Source organism: Betta splendens, chromosome 15 (assembly GCF_900634795.4).
Source record: "Betta splendens chromosome 15, fBetSpl5.4, whole genome shotgun sequence".
NCBI classification, from domain to species: Eukaryota; Metazoa; Chordata; class Actinopteri; order Anabantiformes; family Osphronemidae; genus Betta; species Betta splendens.
In genome coordinates, this window is record NC_040895.2 from 3,013,670 (window position 1) to 3,038,083 (window position 24,414).

Consider the following 24,414-nt stretch of genomic DNA (forward strand, 5'->3'; position numbering starts at 1 on the left):
ATAGGAGGTGTGGTGGAAATTTCTCATAAAGAGGCAGATGAGAGAGTTGTCTTTTGAGTGATTTATTATAAAAAATAAAGGAAAATAAAAATAATGGGGAAAGCAAATAAAAAGCATGGATGTTGATCGTGCACATCAACAAACCAAAAAAACAGCTGGGGAGATCAGTGCATACACCACGAAGGTGTGATGCAAAGAGTCCACAATCCTCAAGTTGTCTCTGCCTTTTAACCTCTCTGTACAAAAATGGTGGAACGTCTGTGTAGCCCAATCAGACTGCATGCACCATCTCTTCCCTGTCGCCCTGTGTGTGGAAATGTTTACATTCTCAAACCTGCCTTGCTGACGTCCAACTATCTGTAAGAAAAGAGCACCAAGTCTCAACAGACAGAGACACAACTCCCTGGCCTTGGGTTTGGGAGCTAGAGTTGAGAGTCTATCAGGCATAGACAACCATTAAACAATGTAGGTGAAATGTCAAATACATACAGTAAGACAAAACATAAGCTATTAATTGCAGAACATAAGTCATAAATCATATAATAACTGCATAGAATAAGGAAGAAACATTTTTTCCCGTAACACTCCCCCCTTCTGATTACCCATTAATCAAACACTAAGAATAAAAATTGTCATTGGTGTGGGTGCGAGAATGTATCTGAGAGTGCATTGGTTCACGTATGATTGACTAGTTTGTTGTGAGAGAGTCTATGGTGTTTGTATGTGTTGATGTGAAGATGTGTGTTGCACATGTGGTGGGTGTATGCGTCTGTGTTTGTGTGAGTTGGTATGCGTGTGGTGCGGTTGAAGTGTGGGGGGTCCGGTTTTTCGCCCGGGGTACGATGATCGTCTGCCTGGGTGGTCTCTTTTCTGCTGACCCCACCAATTGCTGGCCTTGTGCTGCAGGCCGCGGTGGCGCCAGGTGATGAGGTCGGGCCGATGGGGTTGGTCCCGCTCCGCTCGTGTGGGGTTGGTGGGCTGGGGGCGGGCCCCACTCTGCGCACGGGGGCATCTTCTGGCGGGCTCCCTACGGACCGTGGATCCTCGGGCTCTACTCTTTCAGGCCGACCCTCCCGCCGGTGGGAGTGTTTGCCCCTGGTTCTCATGGGGCGGACAGCGTTGACCCCCGGTGGCCCGCTCTGGCCTCGGGTGCTGTCTCTGTGGCTGCTGCAGCTCTGCCTGGGGGGCTCTGTGTGGGCGGCTTGGGTCGCAACACCTGCCCTCCTGGAACTGAAGGTGTGTGGGCTCCCTGGCTGCTGGGATTCCTTCCTCTGCTTGCTGGATGGGCGTAGTGGCCAAGCCCCTCACATCACCCTGGCTTCCACAAGTGGCATTGTTCATGCACCAACGTCTGCCTCACCCTTTGGGTAAATAATGTTAAGCTACAGCCTTACTAACCTTGTAGTGGGACACTTTCCAAATCCAACTGTAAGTATTATTGACACTTATCACTACCAATATGAATAATGTGTGAATATGGAATTTGTGGTGTTGTATGTCATGACTTTTATTAAGTAGTATGAGATATGTATAATAATGCACATATGTATGTATATTGTATGTATATGTTTGTATTAGTATGTGCACATACCTTAGCACTATTATTGGTATTAGTAATAATCTCCAAGGTAAACCACAGTACAAAAATTGTTTAGTTATGAATGTGTTAGCCTAAGGTACATCCCTGCTTCTTATTTATTTTTTTTATTTTTTATTTTTTATTCTTTTTGCTCCGATTGTTTACTTAACAGATTTGCTTGGTTTCAGCAGCTGGTTGCACCCCTTAGCCCCCCTGAGCACCTTTGTCACAGTATCATTAGAATCAGTGTTTTTCAGGATGTACTGTAAGTACAACATGCCTCTCCAAACAAAACACAAATGCCTCCTTTCTCTGCTAACAACGTGTCTACGGCAATTCGATTGTAATGTAATAAAGACAATTAATGTATGTACCCCCGTGATGTGAAGAGTCTACACGTCGTCCAGCGTTGGCAACTCAAGGCTGCTTGTGTGTGTGTTTTCTCAGGAGCGTGTGTGTAGATGTATGGTCTGATAGTGTGATTCACCGGCGCAGCTTCAGGTGGCGCTTGGCTCACACCTTTAGCTGAACGGTCAACGCAGCCTTGCCTCAGTGCGTGTGTGAGCACAGCGAGGGACGTTCTTCTCAGTTCTTTTCGTTAGTGGTGGTTTTGTCTGTAGGATGTAGATGGAGGGTCGTCTGTTGGGTCCGGGACCTTCCTGCAGTGGATGGAGTGGATCCAAGTCGCTCTCTCTGCTATCTTTCAGCTGTGTGGGTCGTCAGACGGACCTGGAAGGGGCTTTGCCACTGTTTGGAGGTCCAGTGCTTCCTCCTGAACTCCCTAACGATCGCCCAGTCCCCTGGTTGGATGGTGTATAATGGTCCTGTCGCCTGTTTTCACCTGTTGGGAAATCTGAATTGTGGGGAAAAAGTGTTTGGCGGCACGGCTGCCATCAGGCCCAAACCAGACTCCATGGCTACAGGTGGAACCATTCGTCTGCCAGAGTCTGCGTTCCTGTGAGGTAGAAAATGTTTAAAACACAGGGAGATGAGGAAGGAGAGGTAGAGAGAGTTGGAGAGGAAACGAGGATGAGGAGAGGAGCGTCTGCAGCTGCATGTCGGCAGAAACAAAGTTGTCATTGACGGTGTGAGGGGGACAATTACAAACAGCATTAGCTGTAGGTGGCAGAACAATCTCCAGCAAAGCAGCAACCTAATCATGTAAGATAGGTTTGCAATAAGACTTCAAAAGCTTCCTATGCTTCCACAGAGCATCTGTGGAGTCTGTGTAGATGGTAACAGACTCTACTTCTGATAGTTCACTAGCTTCAGTCAACGCAGTCAACTCTGCAGCCTGAGGAAAGTAGTGTCTTAGCAAAGCGCCAGACTTCAAGACGGCCTCAGCATGTTAAGCAAGATGGTGTTGCATCTAAGCCATCGGGCTGTAGAAAGATGTGATGTTTTCTATTCCAAAAGAATCAAAGACACAGTATAAGGACAAAAGAACAAAAGTGGTACAACCTTATTTCTCATCCACTGTTTGAGTAGGGTCAGATCAGGAAGACCCAAAGTAGGAGCCGACTGAAAGGCAAGCATGAGATCAGTGAACGTTGTTCAGCCTCAGACGTCCACGTGAGACAAGAAGTGAACAATGAAGACACATCTGCATTAGAACCCTGAGTGGGGCCTCAAAGACAGTAGAGTTAGGAACGAAAGTCCTACAACCTTACCTTAGTCTGAACAAACTGTAATTTAGACAGGCTCTCTTTGTGGCCTATAGCATCCAATGTTTCAGTAGCTTAGTGGTGTCTGCAGTAACGCCGTCTATAGCTTCCTTTAAGAGGATGGTGTTGTTTACGAGGTCTGTGGTCAGATTCAGGTGTGATGACCACTGGTTCACATCCTCTGATCAAACCTACATCATGTCTGTGTGTGAGCCACAGGGAAGCAGGGCTTCCTGTAAGGCTGAGTGTTCAGAGCGTCCTCTGAAAAATAAAAATAAACTAAATGTAGTGTATTTCATTAGAATGCGGAGGCACCAAGTTCACTGTTGCGCATGACGGGCAGAATAAAATAAAGGTTTTCAAAAAGTATGTAAAGTAGGTGAATACGTCACATGGGGTCAGAAGTCGTTCACCAGTCTCCACCCCGTTGACATCTGTTCACGAAAGCTCTGGTTTTGTTTTTCCTAGAGTCTGGCCAGACAAACCTATAGTGTGCACAAATCTTTTAAAAACATGGAGGATTTTAATACTTAAGTTGTTGCAAATTGAAATAGTTTAAACCCATCAGACTGTAAAGTCATGCAGCAGTTGTCATTTAGCTGTTTGTCATAATTTTAAAATCACTCTGTGGTATGTTTTGAGCAAAAAGCAATTCTTCATTGCCAAAAGATAAGCATGAATTTGGATCAATTGAGCATGTATCAGCGGTAAGCGTGTTTCTTCATTGCGTGCGTGGAAATGTGTGTGTGTGTGTTTGCGGTACAGTCTTCTACGTCATGTGAAAAGGAACGTTCACCTTCCTCCCTCCCCAACCATCAGTCTGATGTGAGCGCCAGTGGGTGGAGCCTGACGTAGCAGGGACAGTTGTTCCTCGATGACAGACCTTTTCTGGATCCTCGGATGCAGCTCTATTGGGCCAATCACGTCTGAAGCCTCTTCTGTTGTTTCAACCAGTGTCTGTGACAGAGCACGTCTTCTCACTCTGCTGTTTGTCTTACCTTGTTTTCCTTTTCTGATAGTCATAAGCAGGTGTCTGTGTCAGACACACACGCTTGTATGACAGTTTCACGGCCTCTGAAGCTTCAGACAGTCCTTTCATGCTGGTGCAGGACTTGTACTATCTGGTGAGTCTGATGAGCCCAGAACGTGATGGCTGCAGACGTTGTGGGAGTCGCTGAGGCCTCCATGCTGTGGTCTGTGTCCTCCAGCTGCTGTGGTATCAGAGCTTCCACCTGGTTCTGGTTGTTGGTCAGGCGCTTCTTCTCTTTCGGTTCTTCTGCTGACGGTGGGAAAGGAGTCCAGATCTGGATTTACCCTCTTCGCGCTCAGTTCTGCATTAGGATAGAGAGCAGAAACAATGGGAGCATTTGCTCTTGAAATATGTGTGTGTGTATGTGTGTATGGTGGCGGTGTGCAAGCTTCCACAGAGTTGTTATCTTTTCTGCCAGCTACGTCACCACTCTCATCCTTTCTCCCTCCTAACTCTTTTTTTTTGGCATTTCAGTCTTACCCTGCGTTCTGATTCTTTAATCATCTGTTGGCATCTGTTGTTTAATTCAATTTCCTCTAAAGTTTTAACTTTGATCGTTTTACTTTTACGGAGCTGTTTCTCCTTTTCTTCTAATTTTTCTTTTAAAGCGCGTATGTCCTTCACACTGAGTGATCCACCTTCTTGAAACCCATAATGTTTTGTCCAGTCGTGAAGACATGACACAAACTCATCACCATATTTACGTCTCATTAATTTTGCATATTGCTGTCTGGTGGTGAAGACTCAGATTGCCCCGAACCCATCTTTCAGAGTCCCGGCGGTTTCCTGCCTTAGATTTTTGTGTGTTTCGGCCGGAACCTTTTAAAATTTCTGTTCCACGGACGTCTCTGTAGAAAGGGAACCGCTCAGATCTAGCGACAGAGGCTCGCGAAAGTGATCCCTCACCGTCAGGCCCCTCTAGGCCCGGGTCCCTCGTATCTCGAGAAAACTTCCCTCTGCAAATGCGCTTCGTCTTTCAGAAGCCGTCTTTTTTCTTGTCCACTCCTGTTGTGGACTGCGCTCAGATCTGCACACTGGTTTGTGTCCTCAGTACAGACAAAAAGCTCGGTTCCACGAGCCAACCCTTAGCAACCGCCCTGGTCTTTTTTTTGCAGGACCATGGTTCGAGTGGAATCAATCTCTCTGTTCTGTCCTTCTATTTTGATTGTAGCATTTACCCAGGTTTGGAAACAGAAGTCAACAGTTTCTAATCTTAGCATATTCTTCCCGACCCCTGTCTGAGGAAATACACAAAGAGCTATTTTAGATGCTGTGTTCCAATGTTTAAATTCATCTGGGATGTCCGAGCCCCATTTGTCATCGTGTGGAATTAAAAGTGGGTAAACTATGCCGGTATCGCATTTACGGCGAGTAGTTCTAGTCTCAATTGGTTCTGCAATAAAGGTATGGTGAAAAAAGCTGATAGCTATCGGACTTCGAGCGGCTACAGGCAGGGAACGGTGGGTCTAGCTTTTGGCCTTTTTCTGCAATCACATACACCTGGGGGGAACAGCTGATAGCTATCAGCCTTCGAGTGGCTACAAGCAGGGAGCGGTGGATCTAGCTCTCTGTAGTAAGTATGTGCTTGATACTTGTGATGTCTTAGTATGTTAGTTGGTCTGTTTAAAATGTATTAACCCACATGTGAGACAAGCTAATAGCTATCGGCCTTTGAGCGCCTACAGACAGGGAACGGTCAGTCTAGCTTTTGGCCTTTTTCTGTAATCGCATACACCTGGGGGGAATAGCTAATCGCTATCGGCCTTCAAGCTGCTAAAAGCAGAGAGCGGTGGGTCGAGCTCACTGTAGTAAGTACGCGCTTGATACTTGTGATGTCTAAATATGTTAGTTTGTCTGTTTAAAATGTAGTAACCCACATGTGAGACAAGCTAATGCTAGCGTTGCTAAAGAGCTACAGCTGTTCTACTCAGCTAATAGCTATGGGCCTTCGATCGGCGACAGGCAGGGAGCGGTGGATTGAGCTTTTGTCCTGTTGACATGTGCTGCCGCTCCTGTTTGTGTGTTGCGTTAGCCCTTAGCATGCTGTTAGGCCTTTGCACTTGCTACACTTTGCTACAGTTGGTCGATCGCTACAATAAGAAATTGCAGATGAACGCGGTTATGCAGCTGTGTTGTGCTGCAAGCTTAGTTGCTAATTAGTCACATCTCTACAATAACTGCTGCTTATCTGTTCAGTTACCTATAATGTGTGTACCATAGCCATTATATTTGTAGGACCAATACAATTTACAGTAAATGTACAGTAAATGTTACAGTAATGTAGCCCTGCAAAAGCTTCTGTCCTCAAATCCCCAGATTCCTTAATTAACTCAGTAACCTATACATTGCACATTGGAGTGTGAAGATAACAGTTTGTTCTAGCTTTGGAGTAGTGGTGCTTTTTTTGGTTGACAATAAAGTTGGCTTAACTATTACGTATTTCACTGAACTCTGTTTTTCTGAGGGGAAAACACTTTTATTCAGGAAATCATAGTATTGAAATTACATGTCTTTCTCTTTCTAATATGGTAAGCTATAAAGGTGAACTGGCCATAAATAAAAAGCATGTGTAAATATTTTTAAACTAAAAATTCTTAATGAGTATTGCACACACAAAAAACACATTTCTACTCAAATGGTAAAGGAGTTATTCCACAGGTGGTCTACATCCATCATACAGTGAGTGTTTTAGTGTTTTATCCATCAGGAAACTGCCTTCATCTACAACCCAAGCATGAAGAGATGGCAACTCAGATTCTTTACCCCAGGAATCCCCAGCACCAGCTCACTAGCCTCTGTAGACTAGATACCTGTAACAACTTCAGGTGTTCCCAGGTAGGTCATGCAGTGATTGCTCTAAATATTAATGCACATTTTTTAAATAAAATTATGTCAGAGCAGCAGCACAAGACAAAAACAGTGTAAAATGTAATTATGTTATTTCAGCTATGCTCTCAAACTTTTATTTATTTGTATCATGTAAGCTAAAGTCGTGTTTTCTAGAGTTTTCCAGGTAAATCGTGTTGTGAATATTCAAGCTGCATAGGCCGTTTAGCATACGCATAAGCATTAGCAACCGCTAGTAAAATAAATTAAAGTAAATGCGACATTACCAATGAGACACATCTTGCATCAGCTGAAATGTGGTGACTTCAACAGCCTCCTCTTCAGCTTCAGGGTCAGATTCGGGACGTAGATGTATAGTTGTACTACGCTACCAGACCAGCTGGCTATTGTCGTGCAGTCCTGTAGTGGGTCTTCTTCTTTGCAGGATTGCGTTGGATTGCATTCTCAATGTTGCACTACTGCCACCTATTGTATCCTAACCATGCGGTGGCGCTTATCCATGAAGCCAATTTTAAAAAAAAACAACAAAAAAGGTATGCGCGAGCAACACGCCCAGAAAACAGTGTTTACTGATGGGGAGTGAAAACCACACATTGACAGGGGCAGTGTGGACGATCTAAAGGGTTTTATGGAATTAAAATTTACAGAGACCTTACTGAGACATTGAAGTCCAATACTCTTTAGAATGAAAAGTATGACCAGTCTCCTTTAAGAATGAGGGAAAGTATAAAACCAAGTATCCAAAGTATATACATCAAACACACAGAAACAAGCACATTAAAGGAGTTTGGTGGGTTAAGGCCTGTCATCCTGACGTCTGTGGTCATAAAGACGTTTGTATATATTTTACTTTATTCTATTCCTCGTAGGCACTACTATGTCACTATGTCATGTTTGTTTCGTTATCTTTTTATATATGTTGTGATGCAGTACCTGCTGTGACTGCTGTTCAGAACCGTACGGGGGGAGTTTGTAACACCTGCCAACACCAAGACAAATTCCTAGCTCTGTAAAGTGCTCCCTACAGAACCTGGCAATAAAGCTACAGTACTACTTCACTACTACTTCAATGCCATAGTAAAAACAGTTAACTTGAAAAGGATAAGATAAGGTGTTTATTGTTATTTTATCAATCCAAGGAGATGGATACATTGTCTTTTTAGAGGCAGAGGCATTCAGTAGTGGAAAATGACAAACGATCCAAGATGCAGAAATTGTTTACATAATTATGATTGCAGACATACTGTATTAAGGACGGGTGGGCAGGAAGTCCATGCACCTTTTCCCAAGCATTAGTTTTTAGATAAAAAGCCACCATCCATTTGTACCACAGCTGCTGTATTGTACATGGAAAACTAACCAGCAGCTAAATACATAAACCCAGAAAGACTGACTATCCCTGGATACATCATTTAGAGACATTACATGATGCGTCTAGGGATAGTCAGTCTTTTTGTGCAAGAACCATTGTCACAGTGTGGTGATTAGAGAAAGGATAGAAAGGGCACATCATAGAAGTGATCTAACAAAACTAGACAGGCTCCATCCCTTTCTGTCTGAAAATGTTTGGTCATTCAGTTTGAAGTTATTTAAGCGATTCAAGTAATAGGAAGCCACCGGATTGGTGGTGGCCAAAAGGGAGGCTATCACTTTTTTCATAAGCTAAAGCTGTCAGAAAAGGTAATAATTTGTTAATATGAACTAGAGGGCCTTACATTAAGAGGAAACGTCCTTTTTATTTCAAACGTGCTATCCAGACACGCTAATTACTACATGCAGAGGCAGTAGTATGAAGTTATAGGATAAACAGGTGATGTGCTTCTGTTGTGGGAACGAATGTAAGGTTTAAACGTCGTCCGTTTCTGACGTGCATGGAAGGGTGAGCCGCATGTGGGTGGGTGCTTTGCTTTGGGTCCCCTGACACCCTTGGGCCCCAAGGAAGTCTAAGCAACCCCACCTCCCCCCATGACGTCACGTCTGGAGGCTGGCTGCTCGCGCTGTTACATGATTCACCTCCAACAGAGAAACTTCCTTGGAGTTCTCAGGCCTTTCTGACTAGGGACAAAGCGAAGGAATCTGAAAAAGCCACGGCTGCGGAGCTACGCTTGATGCATTTTCTGTTTGTTACTTTTAATGGTCAATTTAACGTTTTTCTTGGCAGCATTCTTTGGATCCGTGTCTTTCTAGCTTGGAAACTCCCTTATATAGGAATATGTTCTGGATTACAAACGTCTCACTTTTGTGAAGTAAACGTTTTTACAGACGCTTCTTGCCCTTTATTGTAGACCGGCCGTGGGTATGGCTTTGGTTAGGCACTGTCGCGTATTTGCCTTTGGCTTCTTGGTCTCCCTGGTATGTGTGACTGTGGAGCAACGGCCGAGCCAAAGCGGCTTCAACAGGCTGTACGTGCTCCAGCCCGGCCCGGGCTCCAGCGGAGCCGACGGCGGGCTGCGAGTCAGCTCCATTTCGACACGTCATGGAGCGTCGGGACAGCCGCACACGTACGACGTGCATCTCAACGCCGACTTTGGCGGCCAGGTCCGGAACCGCAGGATGGGGAACCAAGCCGCTTCAGCGAGGCAGGAGACAGGACAGGAGAAGCAGCTCAACAAACTTTTAGGGTAAGAATGGGGGAATATGAGCTCTGTGACGTCATTGTCTGTCCACTCACCTAGGCAGTTATATGCACCCAGTCGGATGAGCGACGCTCTGGCGTAGAGTTGATCTAAATGTGATATTATCATTATAATCACTCCAAGTCCATATGGAAGTTATGACTTATAACATGACTGATGTGTCTTCTACCAGTCCAGTACGTAGTGGTCCACTCCTGTGTTGACAATACTGGACTAGTACTTTACTCCACTTTTCTATTCTGTAGGCAGCAACTACTAATGAGCTTTGGATTGAGAATTTCACAATAATAGTAGTTTTGCTTCACTAATGACTGCAGAGCGATGTGTTGTGTAACATGAGGAGTAATGCTTAGATATTTTATGCTCATTAAATTGAGCAAAATAGGATGCCTTTGTCATTTTGTGTTGGTTGAAGATAGTTGACCTAGAGAGTTGTACATGGAGTTTAATGCCCAGGCTCAGGCAGGTACCAGTCTTAGTTCTTCTGCTGCACCACACTGCTCTCTGTTCTGAAGCTGCAGGACACGATGAAAAGTGTGTCTTTTGTGTTTTTATGTCTAATATGTTAAAGTGTATCATTAACATGAATAAAAAACAAGTCGTTTCCAGGTAACAACCTTACAACATTTGGCTGATACCTGTGTTTGTCTCATCTGCTTGTTTTCTACTCATAGGGTTAATGTCTGTGGAGGTCAGTGCTGCCATGGTTGGAGTGAAAGTCAGGGATCGCAGCTGTGCACAAAGCGTAAGTGCACCCTATTATTATGCAACAGTTATTATAATATACCCATGTCTGCAAAATAATGCAGGAGCACAACACTTGATGTGATTTTTATTAGTACTGAAAGAAACCTCTGAAACAGAACCAGGATCAGAATCAGAGACCAGCTGCCTTGCCTTGATAAAGTGAGGGGACAGTGAAGACTGAATAAAACAGTTGACAGAAATCAAACAGCAGAACAAACACTTTGGTTGAGAGAGACTGAGAGGAAGAAGCAGCAGTTCAGGAGACAGGACATGTGGTCAGTGGATATCAGACAAAACACAAATAAGACATGAAATCGACAACTGGAACATTCAGTGACTTACACAGTGAGATGATTGGCTTCATCATTAAAGCCCCGGGTGCACTGTGTAAATCACTTAATGTTCCAGTTGTGCATTTTATGTCTTATCTGTGTTTGTCTAATATCACCATCACACTGACCATACTGTTGACTGAACAGTATGGTCAAATAGCCTATATTTAGAGAGAATGCCCAATCAGACACAGCCTCTCGTTCTTCAAATTAATTTAAACATGACTGATTCCAGTTGTTTTTTTTTTTCTTGATCAAATGTTCCATAAATTACTGTTCTAGTTTCCTTAGGTTTTGTGGAGTTCATGCTTTAACAGCCCAGTGCAGACAGGACAGTGAACAGACAGTTGAGGGTTATTCAGATTGAGCAGAGAGGTCTTGTTAAAACACAACATAGCTGAGGAATAGATGCGACTAAATGGAAAAGTAAGAACATTAGGATAAGTGTCGGCATTGCTTTATGCCTGTCCTTAACACGGCAGACAGATCTGCTCTAGCTCAGCACTGTTACACACAGCAATACTTATTTAACAACAGAGTAATCACCAGACTTTATTCATATAACATGACATGAAACTGCACTTTTCTAAAGGAGTCATGGTCATCTATAAAGGCTTTACCTAGGTGTACATCTAAACAACAAACTGGACTGGAGTCCTAACACAGAGGCACTGTACAGGAAGGGCCAGAAAAGACTACAGAAAGAGACTGGACAGGGTCATCAAAAAGTCTAGCTCTGTCCTGGGCTGCACTCTCGACTCTTACAGTAAAGTGTAGAGTAAACGCACCCTTCTGGATGAGGTGCAGACCTGTCCAGCCTCCCCTCATGAGTTTTTTCTGTTGGTTTTAGCACGATCAGAAAAGTAACCATGTCACAAACACATTGATAAACACATTAAGCAGGTTGTACAAAGTCATGGTGTAGAATAAATCTGTCTGAAGGCTGCAAACATTATACTGAAATAATGTAAAACAGAAATGGATTACGGTTGTATCAGCCCATTTACTGAGTGTTTCAGCATCGAGGCTGAGGCTCCCATCACTCGTACCTCACTTCCAGTTTCTTGCCATATTAGATCAGGAAATGTGCAGATTTAGCAATTTTTACTTTATGTTAAATATTAAACCAATTAAATTATGAACGCTTTATTAAACAATTAATATTAACTCAAGTGTCAATACTATCTTGAATAAATGAGCAAATCACAACTTAATTTTATGGTGTGTTCGTCTGGACGTAATGTGTATGCGCGTTACTCCCCCAGCGGGGAGTTCAATGTCTCAGCAGGGGAGCCAGGTATAGTTCACCAGCCTGGCGCCTGGTTTTGGCGCTCAGATTTGAAATCTCTTTGTTCTCACTCACTACTATCAGGATGAAGACATTACATGCAGGCAGCAGTACCTCCTTTGTTTGAGCATGTGGGACATTATTAATAATTCTCTTAATAACAGATTATACAGATGAGGTCCCCCGACAATGTATAAAACAGATCAATGGACAGAAATGATTTTTTTTACGTTGACTTAGTCACGTTATGGTATTGTCGGTCTAAGTGAGGCCTTGGCTACCCTGCCTAAATATACAGTTTAGTACCGTTTTAGTAAATACTAAGTTATTTTGTACCATAACAATAAAATACTGGCCAATATTTACCAATTAATTACTGTTTATTTACACCTTTTCGAGAGGATGTATATTTACAGATTTTTATTGTTAAATTAAATACACTACTACTACTACTACACACTGACAATACAGTTGACACTACTTTCGCTACTTTCACTACTTTCTGAGCATTTAAACAACTAATTATTGCTAGCAAAGATTTCGGGCTTTATTAGATGATGGACCCACATGCACGGCTCACGACAATCACGGGTGATATTAAATGGATTTATTTTGACAACAGGCAGGATCAAGTTCAGGCGAGGTCATTCACAGGTAAGCAACGGTTTTACGGCACAATGGATCAGGCAGTCTTGGTTCCGTGGACAGGCAGGGGTTGTTAATGTGCAGGCTGAGAATACAGTACCGTTCAGAGTGAGGCAGTCTCGTGGTCAGAATAGCATGCAGGATCGTTACCAGGTAAGCTTGGTTGACACGGCAGACAAGGCAGACAAGGAGTAGGCAGTAGTCGTTCATGGTGATCAAAACAAGGTTCAGGTTCACGAAGCTATGCAATCACAAAGACGCTGGGAAATGGTGGAATGCACGCAACAATCTGGCAACTGGCTGGTGTGAGGTGGAGACTAAATACTGAGGCTAATCGCTGATTATTGTCAGGTGTGTGTAATGAGGACCGGTGGTGACAGGGAAAACGGCTGTGATCGGAGTGAAATAGGAAATACTTCAAGATAAAACCAGAGACTAGAATCAAAACAAGACAGACAGGAAGTCTGTGCCAAAAAATAAAAACTGGAACATGACCAGAAAACTAGACCGAAACTGTGCCAAAAGATGGCTGCATAGATTTTAATTACTTCTGAAGTATTATCAGTTCTAACTGTTACTCTCTCCTACATTACACACAGTAAAATTGTGACCTAAATTTGTAATTTGCAGTAACTCATGTTTTTTATTAACTTTTTGACAAAGCTATATACATGCCTCTGACAAGACCTCTGACCAAAGTGGCCGAGTGCAATACTTAAGGCAGAGTTGTCCAATCCTCCTTATTAAGGGCACTTTCCTGGTTGTTTTTCAGTCATCCCTGAACTTACAGCTTTTTACTGGCTGACCACACCTAATGCAGGTGATCAGCATTTGATAGGGAAGGTTGAGTTTCAAAGCAAGCAGGGCAGTGACCTTTGAGGCTTTGTGGCTGATCTGGAGCTTGAGTGAGACATGGCTGAGCTGGATGAATGACCAAAGTAAGGCCTTACAACATTGACAAAAACAGAGTGACATTTAAAGTCTTTCCTGTTCTCTTTTTCCTGTTCCTTGTGTACCCTTGGTGTCCCTCTCAGGATTGATCCTGATGAACTGTCTGAAACACAATTGTGGGTGTTAAGAGTTAAAGTTTATACAATTTTCTTGCACGCTGACATACTAATAATGACATAAACCATTTACACAACGCATACACTTTAGCATTAACAGGACTATAATATCCTTTCTCTACAGAAGTTCCTAAACTGAACAACTATACCCAGCTTTTCATGTACAGGGACAATTGAATGGAAAATTCTGATATGGTTAGAACTTGACTTTTGGTAGTTCTCTCTAGCAATCGAGCTAACTTTAGCAAATAAGCTCTAACTTAAACATGTTCATTCAAGTTATGCAGAACAGGCAACTTTTGTACATGTGCACATGGCAAATGTTCAAGACTATGTAAATTTGAACTTACCATGAAACTTACACAATGACAATAAGAAATCCAGTGTCAGGAACGGTTTATGTGGCGGACCCACATGCACAGCTCAGAGACGGTGGGTGCAAGTAAAAGATTTTATATAAACAACAGGATCCACAGGTGCAAGCGTGGGTAAGAGTCCAGGTAGGTAACAGGACAAACAAGGATTGAGCAAGAACGGTGGTCCAAGGTAGGCTAAAGTTGACTTACTCAAGCAGACGGATATTGTGGGGACAAGGCTGGACACAAGGTCAGTAACAGAACTGGATCAAGACACGGTAATGGTAACAAGACTAGGAACGCTGGATAGAGGTGAGTAAACGCACGCAACAATCTGGCAACTGGATAAGGTGAGTACTGAAGCTTAAACACCGTTGACTAATGATGAATGAATTGCAGCTGCTGAATCAAATGACTGAAAATGAAGCAGAAATGACTAAGGCAGAACTGGAAGTGGAAGTCACAAAAATAAAACGGGAAACGGCAGAAAAATTGTCAGAATCTCCCCGGACCACCAGGAACTTTGGCAGACGCGGTTGTCACCAGACCACCTGGAACTGAGGCAGACACGCGCGTCTCTGGACCACTAGGAGCTGAGGCAGATGCGGTGGTCATCTCTGGACCACCAGGAGATGAGGCAGACACGTTCGTCTCTGGACCACCAGGAGCTGAGGCAGACACGGTCGTCTCTGGACCACCAGGAGGCACAGCTGGTGTGATACTCTTCGGACCACCGGAAAACAAGGCTGGCGTGATCCTCTTTGGACAATCGGAAAACGAGATTGACGTGGTCTTCTCCGGACCACCAGAAAATGAGGTTGACGCGGTCTCCTCTGGACCACCAGGAAACGCGGCTGGCATGATCCTCTTTGGACCACCAGGAGCCGGGCTGGACTGGTCTTTTCTGGACCAACAGGGACAGGAATGGTCTCCTCCGGGCTAATAGGGACAGGAATGGTCTCCTCAGGCCAACGGAGACTGGAATGGCCTCCTCTGGGCCAACAGAGGACTAATGATGAATGAATTGCATGAATCATGACTAAAAATCAAGCAGAAATAACTAAGGTAAAACTAGAAGAAAATACTTAATGGCAGAAAACATGGCAGAACGACCTGTTTGCAATGTCACAAATTCCTCTAAAGACAGAGAAAAGTTAATACCATTCCTCCAATAAGTGCTTTTATTTTTTAAATTAAGACATCCCTGCCTAAACCTTACATCATTTAGCAATTGTAAAGATCTACACTCGTCATGCACAATAGGACTTATTTGATACTGTGATATACTTTACTAATTCCAACAAGCAAAAAAACAAAACACGGTTGATGAAGATTGGTGAAAATTTAAACTTGACAATTGTCTCAAGCATGTGCGAGCGCTAGTTGCTTGTATTCTCATGACATTACAAAAAAACATTTTAAAGTACTGTTTTCTCTTCTCAAAATATTAATACTGTAGAAAACTGGTAAAAGTAATTCACGAAAAAGATTTACAGCAATGTATTGCATTTCAGAATTACAGAAATATACTGTTGAATTTTATATGTAAATTAATAGTAAGGTCTAAGAGTGTGGACATGGTGCAGGAGGTGGGTGAGAGAAGGATCCTGGCTAAACTGACATACATCATGGACCAGGACTCTCACCCACTGGGGGACTCACTGTCTGCAGCTTCAGTAGCTTCTCAGGTACAGCTTTCTTACTTATACACCCTCGCTGTGTGAAGGAGAGATATTGTAGAGCTTTCCTACCTGCTGCTTTCAGACTATAATAATCACCACTGTTAACCGTCAGTGGTAACATAGAAATTTACTCAGTGCAATATTTGTGCAAAACTGTACTGTTCTGTAATTATATAAATATAATCAACATAAAATAATCCTACCCATTACCCCACTTCGCCCTCCTGTACAGTTGTGTTGTGCCAACTGAACCTAATTTGATTTGTTGGTGTATGTCTCATTTGTTGACTATTAACACTTGGACAGATTAGCTTCTTACAATATTTCAAGGGTCCTGCTAGTGTGTTATTTGAGAAGTGTGCAGCCTTTCTGTAGCTCTCGTGTGGAAACCTCTGGACTGAAAGACTGACTGTGTTTTCTTTGGAGGAGTACGAGTCCTCTATTCCCTTGTGTTACATAATCTTGCTCTGTCAGGCTCTAATCTTTAAATGACTGTGTCTGTCACTTCGTGTGTGGTCTTCACAGTGGCGCTGTAAACTACATTAACCAGTAACGAGCTGAAACTTGTGACATGTTGCTTGTTATTGTTTAATTTAATCAACTTTAATTAAGGTGAAATTAAAAATGGTGCTTCCTGTGTAATCATTAACACTGTTAAAAAAGTATTTTTCCTGCTCCTGTGTAGACGCAGTCCCTACACCTGTAATCAGGTACTGTGTGAGACTGGCAAATTACATTCATGTCAAGTGCTAATTAAAGCTTTTAATGGTTCGCATGGCCATTGAGTGTCACCATCCAAGAGATATGAATGTATTTTATATGAAAAAACAGCTTTCTATCTAGGAAATTCTAGCACATGTGGATACAGTCTCTAACAACCTGTATTAGGTGAAGGTGGTGTCTTGGGTAAACCTTTGACAGTTAAACAGAAAACACCGCCTGCAGCACGATGCAGTGACCTGATAGATAGATTGATTGTTTAATCTCCTGAGTGATACAGCCACGGCCAAATGCCAGCTTTCTGTTTGTCCCTTCTGGGGAGCTGTAAGTTAGATGTAAGTTTAAATTCATAAAACTAAAGCTTATTATGATAATTTTGTTATATAATAAAATGATGTGTAGCTAATCTGTCAGTAAAATGACACAATGTTGGCATATAAAGCATATGGATAAATAAAGCAGACAAGATAAGCAGCAAACACAAAACATGAAACTCACAACTGAACAACTCCTAAGACTAAAGATGACTGTTCTGGATACGGGGCTTCTGTTGCTCTTCCCACTTCTGCTTTTGCAGGTGCTACACATTTCTTTCTTTGTCTTCCAGTTGTAAAATAATTGTATTAATTAATTTTGAAAATTTAAACTTTTTTGGGACTGAACGTTTTGGCACACAGTACAAGTGGAAACCTTGCTGGAATTTCTTGGGTTCATCAGGACAGATAGATAAGGTCGGAGAGCAGATGGTGAGACTGTAAGGTGGGGTGGGAGGGGGTGTATCTGCATCAGTGTAGTGAAGTGTTGTTTATAGCAGTTTGACCGAGGCCGACCAAGATGTTTACAGGTCAGTCCAACAGTTGTCCTTAAAGGGAGTCACAACAGGGGAAGAGGATAGATAGAGGCACAGCTGGTGAGCTAGATTGGACCCGGGAAGGGAGGGGTGAGGGAGAAGGGACAGAGTAATACACAGCCAATTCTAATACATTTTAACAATCCATGACTAATTTGTCTAGATCAATACTCCAATCGGTCAGAACTCAGGGCTCACCCGTGACATCTCCTCAAGCCTGTCAGACAAGGCTGTCACCATAGTAACCAAGTGTTCAGTCTGTCTGCAGATGTTATCCCTCAGTCCCTTGTCTTCCTCCGAACGGGCTGAGATCTTATTAGTCAGTCCTGCAATCCGGGCATCCGAACGGGCTGGAGTGTTACTGATCAGTCCCTCAATCCGGGTCATCCTCTGATGCAAATCATCCGAAAGAGCTCAGAAGTTAATTGTCAGTCCTTCAATCCGAGCCATCCTCTGGTGTAATTCCGTCAGCCGAGTAACCATGGCACCCGTCGGCGTTTGTAGCTCCACGACCGGTGGACACCCCAATAAGCCGGCCGCAGATTTTCCAATCTTTCTAATCTTCCGATAAAGCAGGGCACCACCAAAGCCAATCATGAGTAGCCCTGTTATCAAAGTCCAAAATATGAATAGATCCTCTGCATCCTCGATGGACAGAGGCTCCAGACACACGGGGCACCAGGAATCCCACGCATCCCGCACGTAGCCGGAGGCAAGAGTCCCTGAGGGGCAGAGTGGTTCTCCCGGAGATTCTTTCCTTTGTGAAAACATTTTGTCCAATGCGCTGAGTGACCAGTTGATTAGCTCCATGTTCAAAAATGTTATTCCAGAATAGCAATTTTGCTGCTGATGTTGCCCTATTGGCTCAGAGTGTTGAGAGTCAGCTTCCATGCCGCCAGAGGGCACTCTCGTATTATTTAGTGCATGGATAGCCAAGACTACGAACCGCTGGCAGACGATTATAGTATTTAGTATAGTTATGTACGTAAGTAAATTGTTGCAAGTTATGGCAGTTTAAAACCGATAATAAGAAGCTGCATGCGTAGAACGGTGCACGCTCCTGCGTGCAGCGTTCGATTTGTGGCAGACAAGCTGCTACAATTTAAAAAAATGAATAAGGATACTCTAGACCAGGGGTCGGCAACCCGTAACACCCACTTTTCCATGGAAAAAAAAAAAACACTGGGAGCCGCAGGGGGGCGGCAATATTTAATTGTTTAAGGACATTTAACATTTGGCCTTTAATCCAAAGAAGACACAAAAGACATGGCTCAGAGGTTCAACACTATTAACCTGTTGTTCAGCTTTTTAATATCTTTAATACTTTTTGATCTATAGCAGTTTATATATTGAATGTTTTTTAAAGGAATTCTTAGCTGTTCCATTAGTGTGTATTGCGTCAGCTACAGTCCATGATGTCACAGCTAGACAGGGACACATTTTTTTAAGCCAGAACTTCTGTCTTTAAGTTGTCACTACAGACACATTTTTCAGCTATGTGTGTACTTGTTCGTAGTCATACTTGTCTTCTTTCTAATGATATGTCTGGCTAAGCCTTCAGACCTATACTTTAGTCTGTAGCTGCCTCAAAGCGCAGAGAGTTCCAGAAATCCTCTTATTCACTCTAATGCATTTGCCTGTGAGACTTTTTCAGAGAAATGCAGAGGTTTTGAAATCGCGACTGTTGCCACATTTTTTTGTCTTCATATATAAAACTCATATCAGTTGCTCATTAATCCATTGGCAAACGTGAAGTTTGACAGCTATTATGGTTTTACTGTAACAAGCCTGTTTGCCAGAGGTGCAACTCTGCTTTCTCAGAGCAGAATGATCCTGACTTTGCTGCCTTTCATCTCCATGACAACAGCGCAGCTGCAGCTTTGAGTGACAGCTCACACTCCTGATACTCAGTGTAGCAACCCTGTGCATATTACTGATTAGTTCATTACACGGTTTGATTGTTTAGTAATTAATCACACACTTCCTCTAAATCCTTTCAAAATAAAAGCACCAATCCAAATGTTTAGGTTTACCAGCACTATATTTGCTTTTGAATAGGTAATTGTGACTAGTTAATGCACTATTAAGCACACTCAGCTCCTCCAAATCCTTTCGAAATAAAATACCCAATCCTAATTTTTAGCTAAACATAGCATTATTTTTGCTTTCAACTAGTTTATAATGACTAGTTAATTAGACTATTATACTGTTTAGCAAATTACCTGCACAGGCTTCCTTCAAATCCTTTCAAAATAAAAGCACCAATTCAGATCTTTAGCTAAAAATAACAATATTTCTGCTTTCAACTAGTTTATTATGACTAATTAATAAGACTACTTTACTGTTTAGCTACTACAACAACACAAATGCTACGGCAAGGGGGAGCCAGAACGCCAGGTCAGAGGGGAGGTTTCACCATCTCCCCAACCGGAAATTGGGTACGAAGCCCCAATGAACACAGATACGCTGAGCGAGGCAGTGACTGACCTGAAAGATAAGATCATGGCGAGATTAAACAGGCAACCCCGAACCGCACTACAATGGCTAAGTGAAGTACCATCAGAAAGTCTCATGGAAGATGTGAATGCAGCATTGAGAGCGATCCCTACTACAACAATCACAGAAACCAATGAGCTGATATACGCTTCAGCATCAGTGATCCTAGAGGTGCTTGGCTATAAGAGCAACAATGGGAGCCATGAGAAACAATACCCACCATGGAAACGAAGGCTGGAGGCAAAAATCAAGGCAGCTCGGAGGGAAGTGAGCCAAATGACAGAGGCCCAGAGAGGTGCAATGAAAAGACCGATGCCTAAGAGGTACACAAAGATGACCATACCTGAAGCACTCGAAACTGCCAAGCAAAGGCTACAAGCCTTGGCCAGCCGACTAAAGAGATACACAAGAGACAACAAAGCCAGACGAATAAACCGGCTGGAGAACCACCCTTGAAGCCAATGGGAAGCCACTTGCCCAAGTATCCATCAAATGTGGCATATACCAAGGAGATGCACTGTCCCCCACTGCTGTTCTGCATAGGTCTGAACCCCCTCAGCCAAATAATAAACAAGACTGGCTATGGATACCGACTCCGGAACGGGGCCACCATAAGTCACCTTCTCTACATGGATGACATCAAGAGTGAGCGAGACATCGAATCGCTGATCCACACCACCAGGATCTACAGCTCGGACATTGGGATGTCATTCGGGCTTGAGAAATGTGGGAGGAAGGTGACAAAGAGAGGCAAGGTAATCCACACAGAAGGGGTCTCACTCCCAGATGGAACAATAGCAGACATTGAGGACAATTACAAGTACCTTGGAATACCACAGGCGAACGGCAACCTTGAACAGGCAACAAGGAATGCGGCAACAGCCAAATACCTCCAACGAGTAAGGCAAGTCCTAAGAAGCCAGCTCAATGGCAAGAACAAATCCCGGGCAATAAACAGCTACGCTCTGCCAGTGATCAGATACCCTGCAGGAATAATAAGGTGGCCAAAGGAAGAGATACAGACCACAGATGTTAAGACACGAAAGCTCCTCACCAGGCATGGAGGGTTCCACCCCAAATCCAGCACCCTGAGACTGTGAGACTGTACGCTAGCCGCAAGGAAGGAGGCCGAGGAGTAGTGAGCGTGAGAGCCACTATCCGGGATGAAACATGCAAGATCCATAAGTACATCAAGGATAAGGCCCCGACAGATGACGTGCTGAGTGAATGTCTCAGGCAGTGGAGAACAGAGGATGAGATGCTGGAAGAGGGACCATCATGGGAGGACAAGCCCTTACACGGGATGCACCACCAGAACATAACTGAAGTGGCTGATCTCAACAAATCCTACCAATGGCTTGAAAGGGCTGGGCTGAAGGACAGCACAGAGGCACTCATCCTGGCTGCACAGGAGCAGGCCCTGAGCACCAGAGCCATAGAGGCCCAGATCTACCACACCAGACAAGACCCAAGGTGTAGACTGTGCAAAGAGGCCCCTGAGACAGTCCAGCACATAACTGCAGGGTGTAAGATGCTGGCAGGGAAAGCATACATGGAACGCCATAACCAAGTGGCTGGCATAGTATACAGGATCATCTGCGCAGAGTATGGACTGGAAACCCCAAGGTCAAAATGGGAAACACCTCCCAAGGTGGTAGAGAACGAGCGAGCCAAGATCCTGTGGGGCTTCCAGATACAGACTGACAGAATGGTAATGGCGAACCAACCAGACATTGTGGTGGTGGATAAAGAGCAGAGGAAAGCCGTAGTGGTGGATGTGGCAATACCAAGCGATGGGAACATCAGGAAAAAGGAACATGAGAAACTAGAGAAATACCAAGGGCTCAGAGAAGAACTGGAGAAGGCTTGGAAGGTGAAGGCCACAGTGGTACCTGTGGTGATCGGAGCACTGGGGGCTGTGACCCCCAAACTGGAGGAGTGGCTACAACAGATCCCTGGAAAAACATCCGAAATCTCAGTCCAGAAAAGTGCAGTCCTAGGAACAGCAAGGATACTGCGCAGAACCCTCAAGCTCCCTGGCCTCTGGTAAGAGGACCCGAGCTGGGAAAGTGGATGAGACCACCCGTGGAGGGTGAGAATAGAGTGTGTATATTATATATATATATATATATATATATAAAACACAGCATTGGCTGATCTCTACAAATACCAATTACATATACATATATATGTAACACAGCTGACATCTGGCATAGGCCCTTATTAGGACGAAGGGGTTTGGATGATGAGTGGGTGCGTATGCATTTAAGTTTATCCATTTATGCCCGTAGTGAAAAGCATTTAGACTATTACTTTAAATCTATGACATATTTGTGTTTTTATATGTGACTAAGTGCATTATTTCATTCAAATTTTATATTTGTCTCTTATTCCCCTTTTTTTCATTTTGGAAACAGCCAACTGCATCCCTCAGTGCCAGAATGGAGGAATGTGCCTAAGGCCTCACCTTTGCGTCTGCAAGCAAGGCTCAACGGGGAAGGCCTGTGAACAAAAGGTGCCTACAAACCCCTTTCCAGCATTACCTGGGAATAGACCCACCAACGGTCACGCTAATGGATACATCATGGAACTCCAGCGGCCCATACCTCTGCAGATGCCTCAGAGTGGCTATGCCTCAGCCTCCACACCAGCAAACAACATGGCTCAGATCAAACTAACTGTCAAGCCACCCTCTCCAATTGTCCAGCCATATTACATCCAACATCGCATCCAACAGCAGTAAGTAGCACTTGTCCAGCATATGTAGGCCTTAATTCTATTTTTTTTGTTTAATTTGTACCTATGTACAATAGTTACAAATGAGGGCTTTCATATATGCTAATGGTTTATGTCCAGTTTACGAAATTACTCAAGTGGTGCATTCACTCAACAGGCTGCAGGCCTGTGTTTGTATTTGTGCTGCACTGTAAGCAAGGATAATTTCAGTTTAAATTTTAAGTTTAAGACCTTACACAACTAAACCCAACAAATCCCACATACAGAGAAGAATTTAATTACAATTTGACAATAGAAGTGTAAGTCCAATAATACCTGTATTTGAGGACAGAGTGGGGGAGAGAGGGAAAAGAAAAACTACTGGAGAGAAAGAGGCGATGTTAGTTAAACAGGGAACAAGGATAGGAAGTTATTGAATAGAAGAAATAGAAGGAAACAGAGGAGCTCAGTGTATAAATAAAGTCCTCCAGCAGTCTATGTTTATTGCAGCTTAACTACGATATGGTTCCTGTGACTAGCAATCATTGGCAGTGACCTGAATCTTCTCTAACTATAAGCTTTATCAAAAAGGAAGGTTTTAAACTTGATCTTAAAGATGTAGAGTGTGTCAGCTTCTCCAGCTGCCAACAGGGAGCTGGTTCCACAGGAGAGGAGCTTGGTAGCTAAAAGCTCTGCCTCCCATTCTACATTTAAAGATTCTAGGAAGAAGTAGGGTGGGACGGTGGTGCAGTGGGTGGCACTGTTGCCTCACAGCAAGAAGGTCCAAGGAGATTCGATTCCCGGAGCGGATCGAGTGCCTTTCTGTGTGAAGTTTGTATCTCCCCGTGTTCGCAAGGGTTCACTGGCTTCCTCCCATGGTCCAAAAACATGCCTTGGCTTGAGCGCGTGTGTGAATGGTTTTCTGTTGCGTGTGTGTTAATTGACTGGCGACCTGCATCCCCCGTGAGCCAGCATAAGGGATTAAGTGGTAGAAGATGGATGGTTGGAACCGCAAGTGGCCCAGTGCTCTGAGAACAAAGCCTTCTGCCGTAGCATAAGCATGGAAGCATAAAGAACTATAAGATCTTTAAGATACAGTCGTAGCACTTCAATGTGTCAGCCTTTACGGCAATGTGTTTGCATTTTCAGCGCGGTATCACCGGGTTTTTAGCGCGTTGGAGCTGTGTTGCGTCTATTTGGCCTATAGGTGGCGATCAGCCCCCACACTGGCCTTTATGAGGCTGTCTTACCTTGCCTTGACGTGTCAATTTTTTACCCCGGGTTCGAATCTCGGTGGAAGCAGGAGTTGTAATTACTGAACATTTTTATATTTTCGCATACAAGATAGGCTGCCTGTATTATTTAGCAGAGCTACAACCATGTTCCCAAGAGGTTCACCAGCCGCTTTCGGCAGTGAGTCATAGACGGACGTTGTTCTGCCCGCTTTCATGTAAACACGGAACTCTTCACAGTTTGTTAAACGTAGATTTTGTTAATTTTGTTATTCATTTACAACAACATGCAAATGCTAAAAATTTTCTGAAAAGATGACTGTATACCCATCAAGTTTGGGTGAACAGAAAGCGTTAACGTTTTATATTCCGTTTATTTCGTTATTACTGCTTTCACCTGTACCACATAAAGACATTGCAGAGCTACAGCCATGTTCCTATAAAGTTAACCAGCTGTTTATTTCGTTATTTCCTCTTTCATGTCCGTCTGTTGAATGAAAGTGGGCGGGGCCATCCACGTCCCAGAGC

The 24,414-nt window shown here is 43.6% G+C and overlaps 2 protein-coding genes and 2 long non-coding RNA genes across 10 annotated transcripts in view; 2 read left to right on the top strand and 2 right to left on the bottom strand.

Moving 5' to 3' along the window:
- The window catches only part of LOC129603086 (uncharacterized), a 66,466-nt gene extending 44,228 nt beyond the window's left edge, over positions 1–22,238 (top strand). The window contains exon 2 of the mRNA XM_055502786.1: positions 20,677–22,238. Coding sequence (XP_055358761.1) covers positions 21,198–21,989 — 792 coding nt within the window. The 5' untranslated portion in view covers positions 20,677–21,197 and the 3' untranslated portion in view covers positions 21,990–22,238. The remainder of the gene's footprint in view (positions 1–20,676) is intronic.
- The window catches only part of LOC129603087 (uncharacterized), a 65,700-nt gene that overhangs the window by 25,838 nt on the left and 15,448 nt on the right, over positions 1–24,414 (bottom strand). The window lies entirely within an intron of this gene.
- Positions 47–7,929, bottom strand: LOC129603088 (uncharacterized). Of its 2 annotated transcripts, XR_008692676.1 has the most exons (3): positions 7,387–7,929; positions 1,954–4,574; positions 47–1,361 (listed from the first exon to the last, which is right to left on the bottom strand). It is a non-coding gene; the product is annotated as an uncharacterized LOC129603088 (long non-coding RNA). The 2 variants fall into 2 exon arrangements; XR_008692675.1 differs by having other exon boundaries at positions 47–4,574.
- The window catches only part of ltbp1 (latent transforming growth factor beta binding protein 1), a 151,449-nt gene continuing 136,134 nt past the window's right edge, over positions 9,100–24,414 (top strand). For 3 of the 6 annotated variants that reach the window (XM_029174968.3, XM_055502782.1, XM_029174970.3), the window contains exons 1-3: positions 9,109–9,741; positions 10,431–10,501; positions 22,357–22,678. In XM_029174968.3, coding sequence (XP_029030801.1) covers positions 9,419–9,741; positions 10,431–10,501; positions 22,357–22,678 — 716 coding nt within the window. In that variant the 5' untranslated portion in view covers positions 9,109–9,418. Of the gene's footprint in view, positions 9,742–10,430; positions 10,502–22,356; positions 22,679–24,414 lie in introns of all 6 variants that reach the window. The other 3 variants (XM_029174965.3, XM_029174966.3, XM_029174971.3) reach the window with 2 other exon arrangements.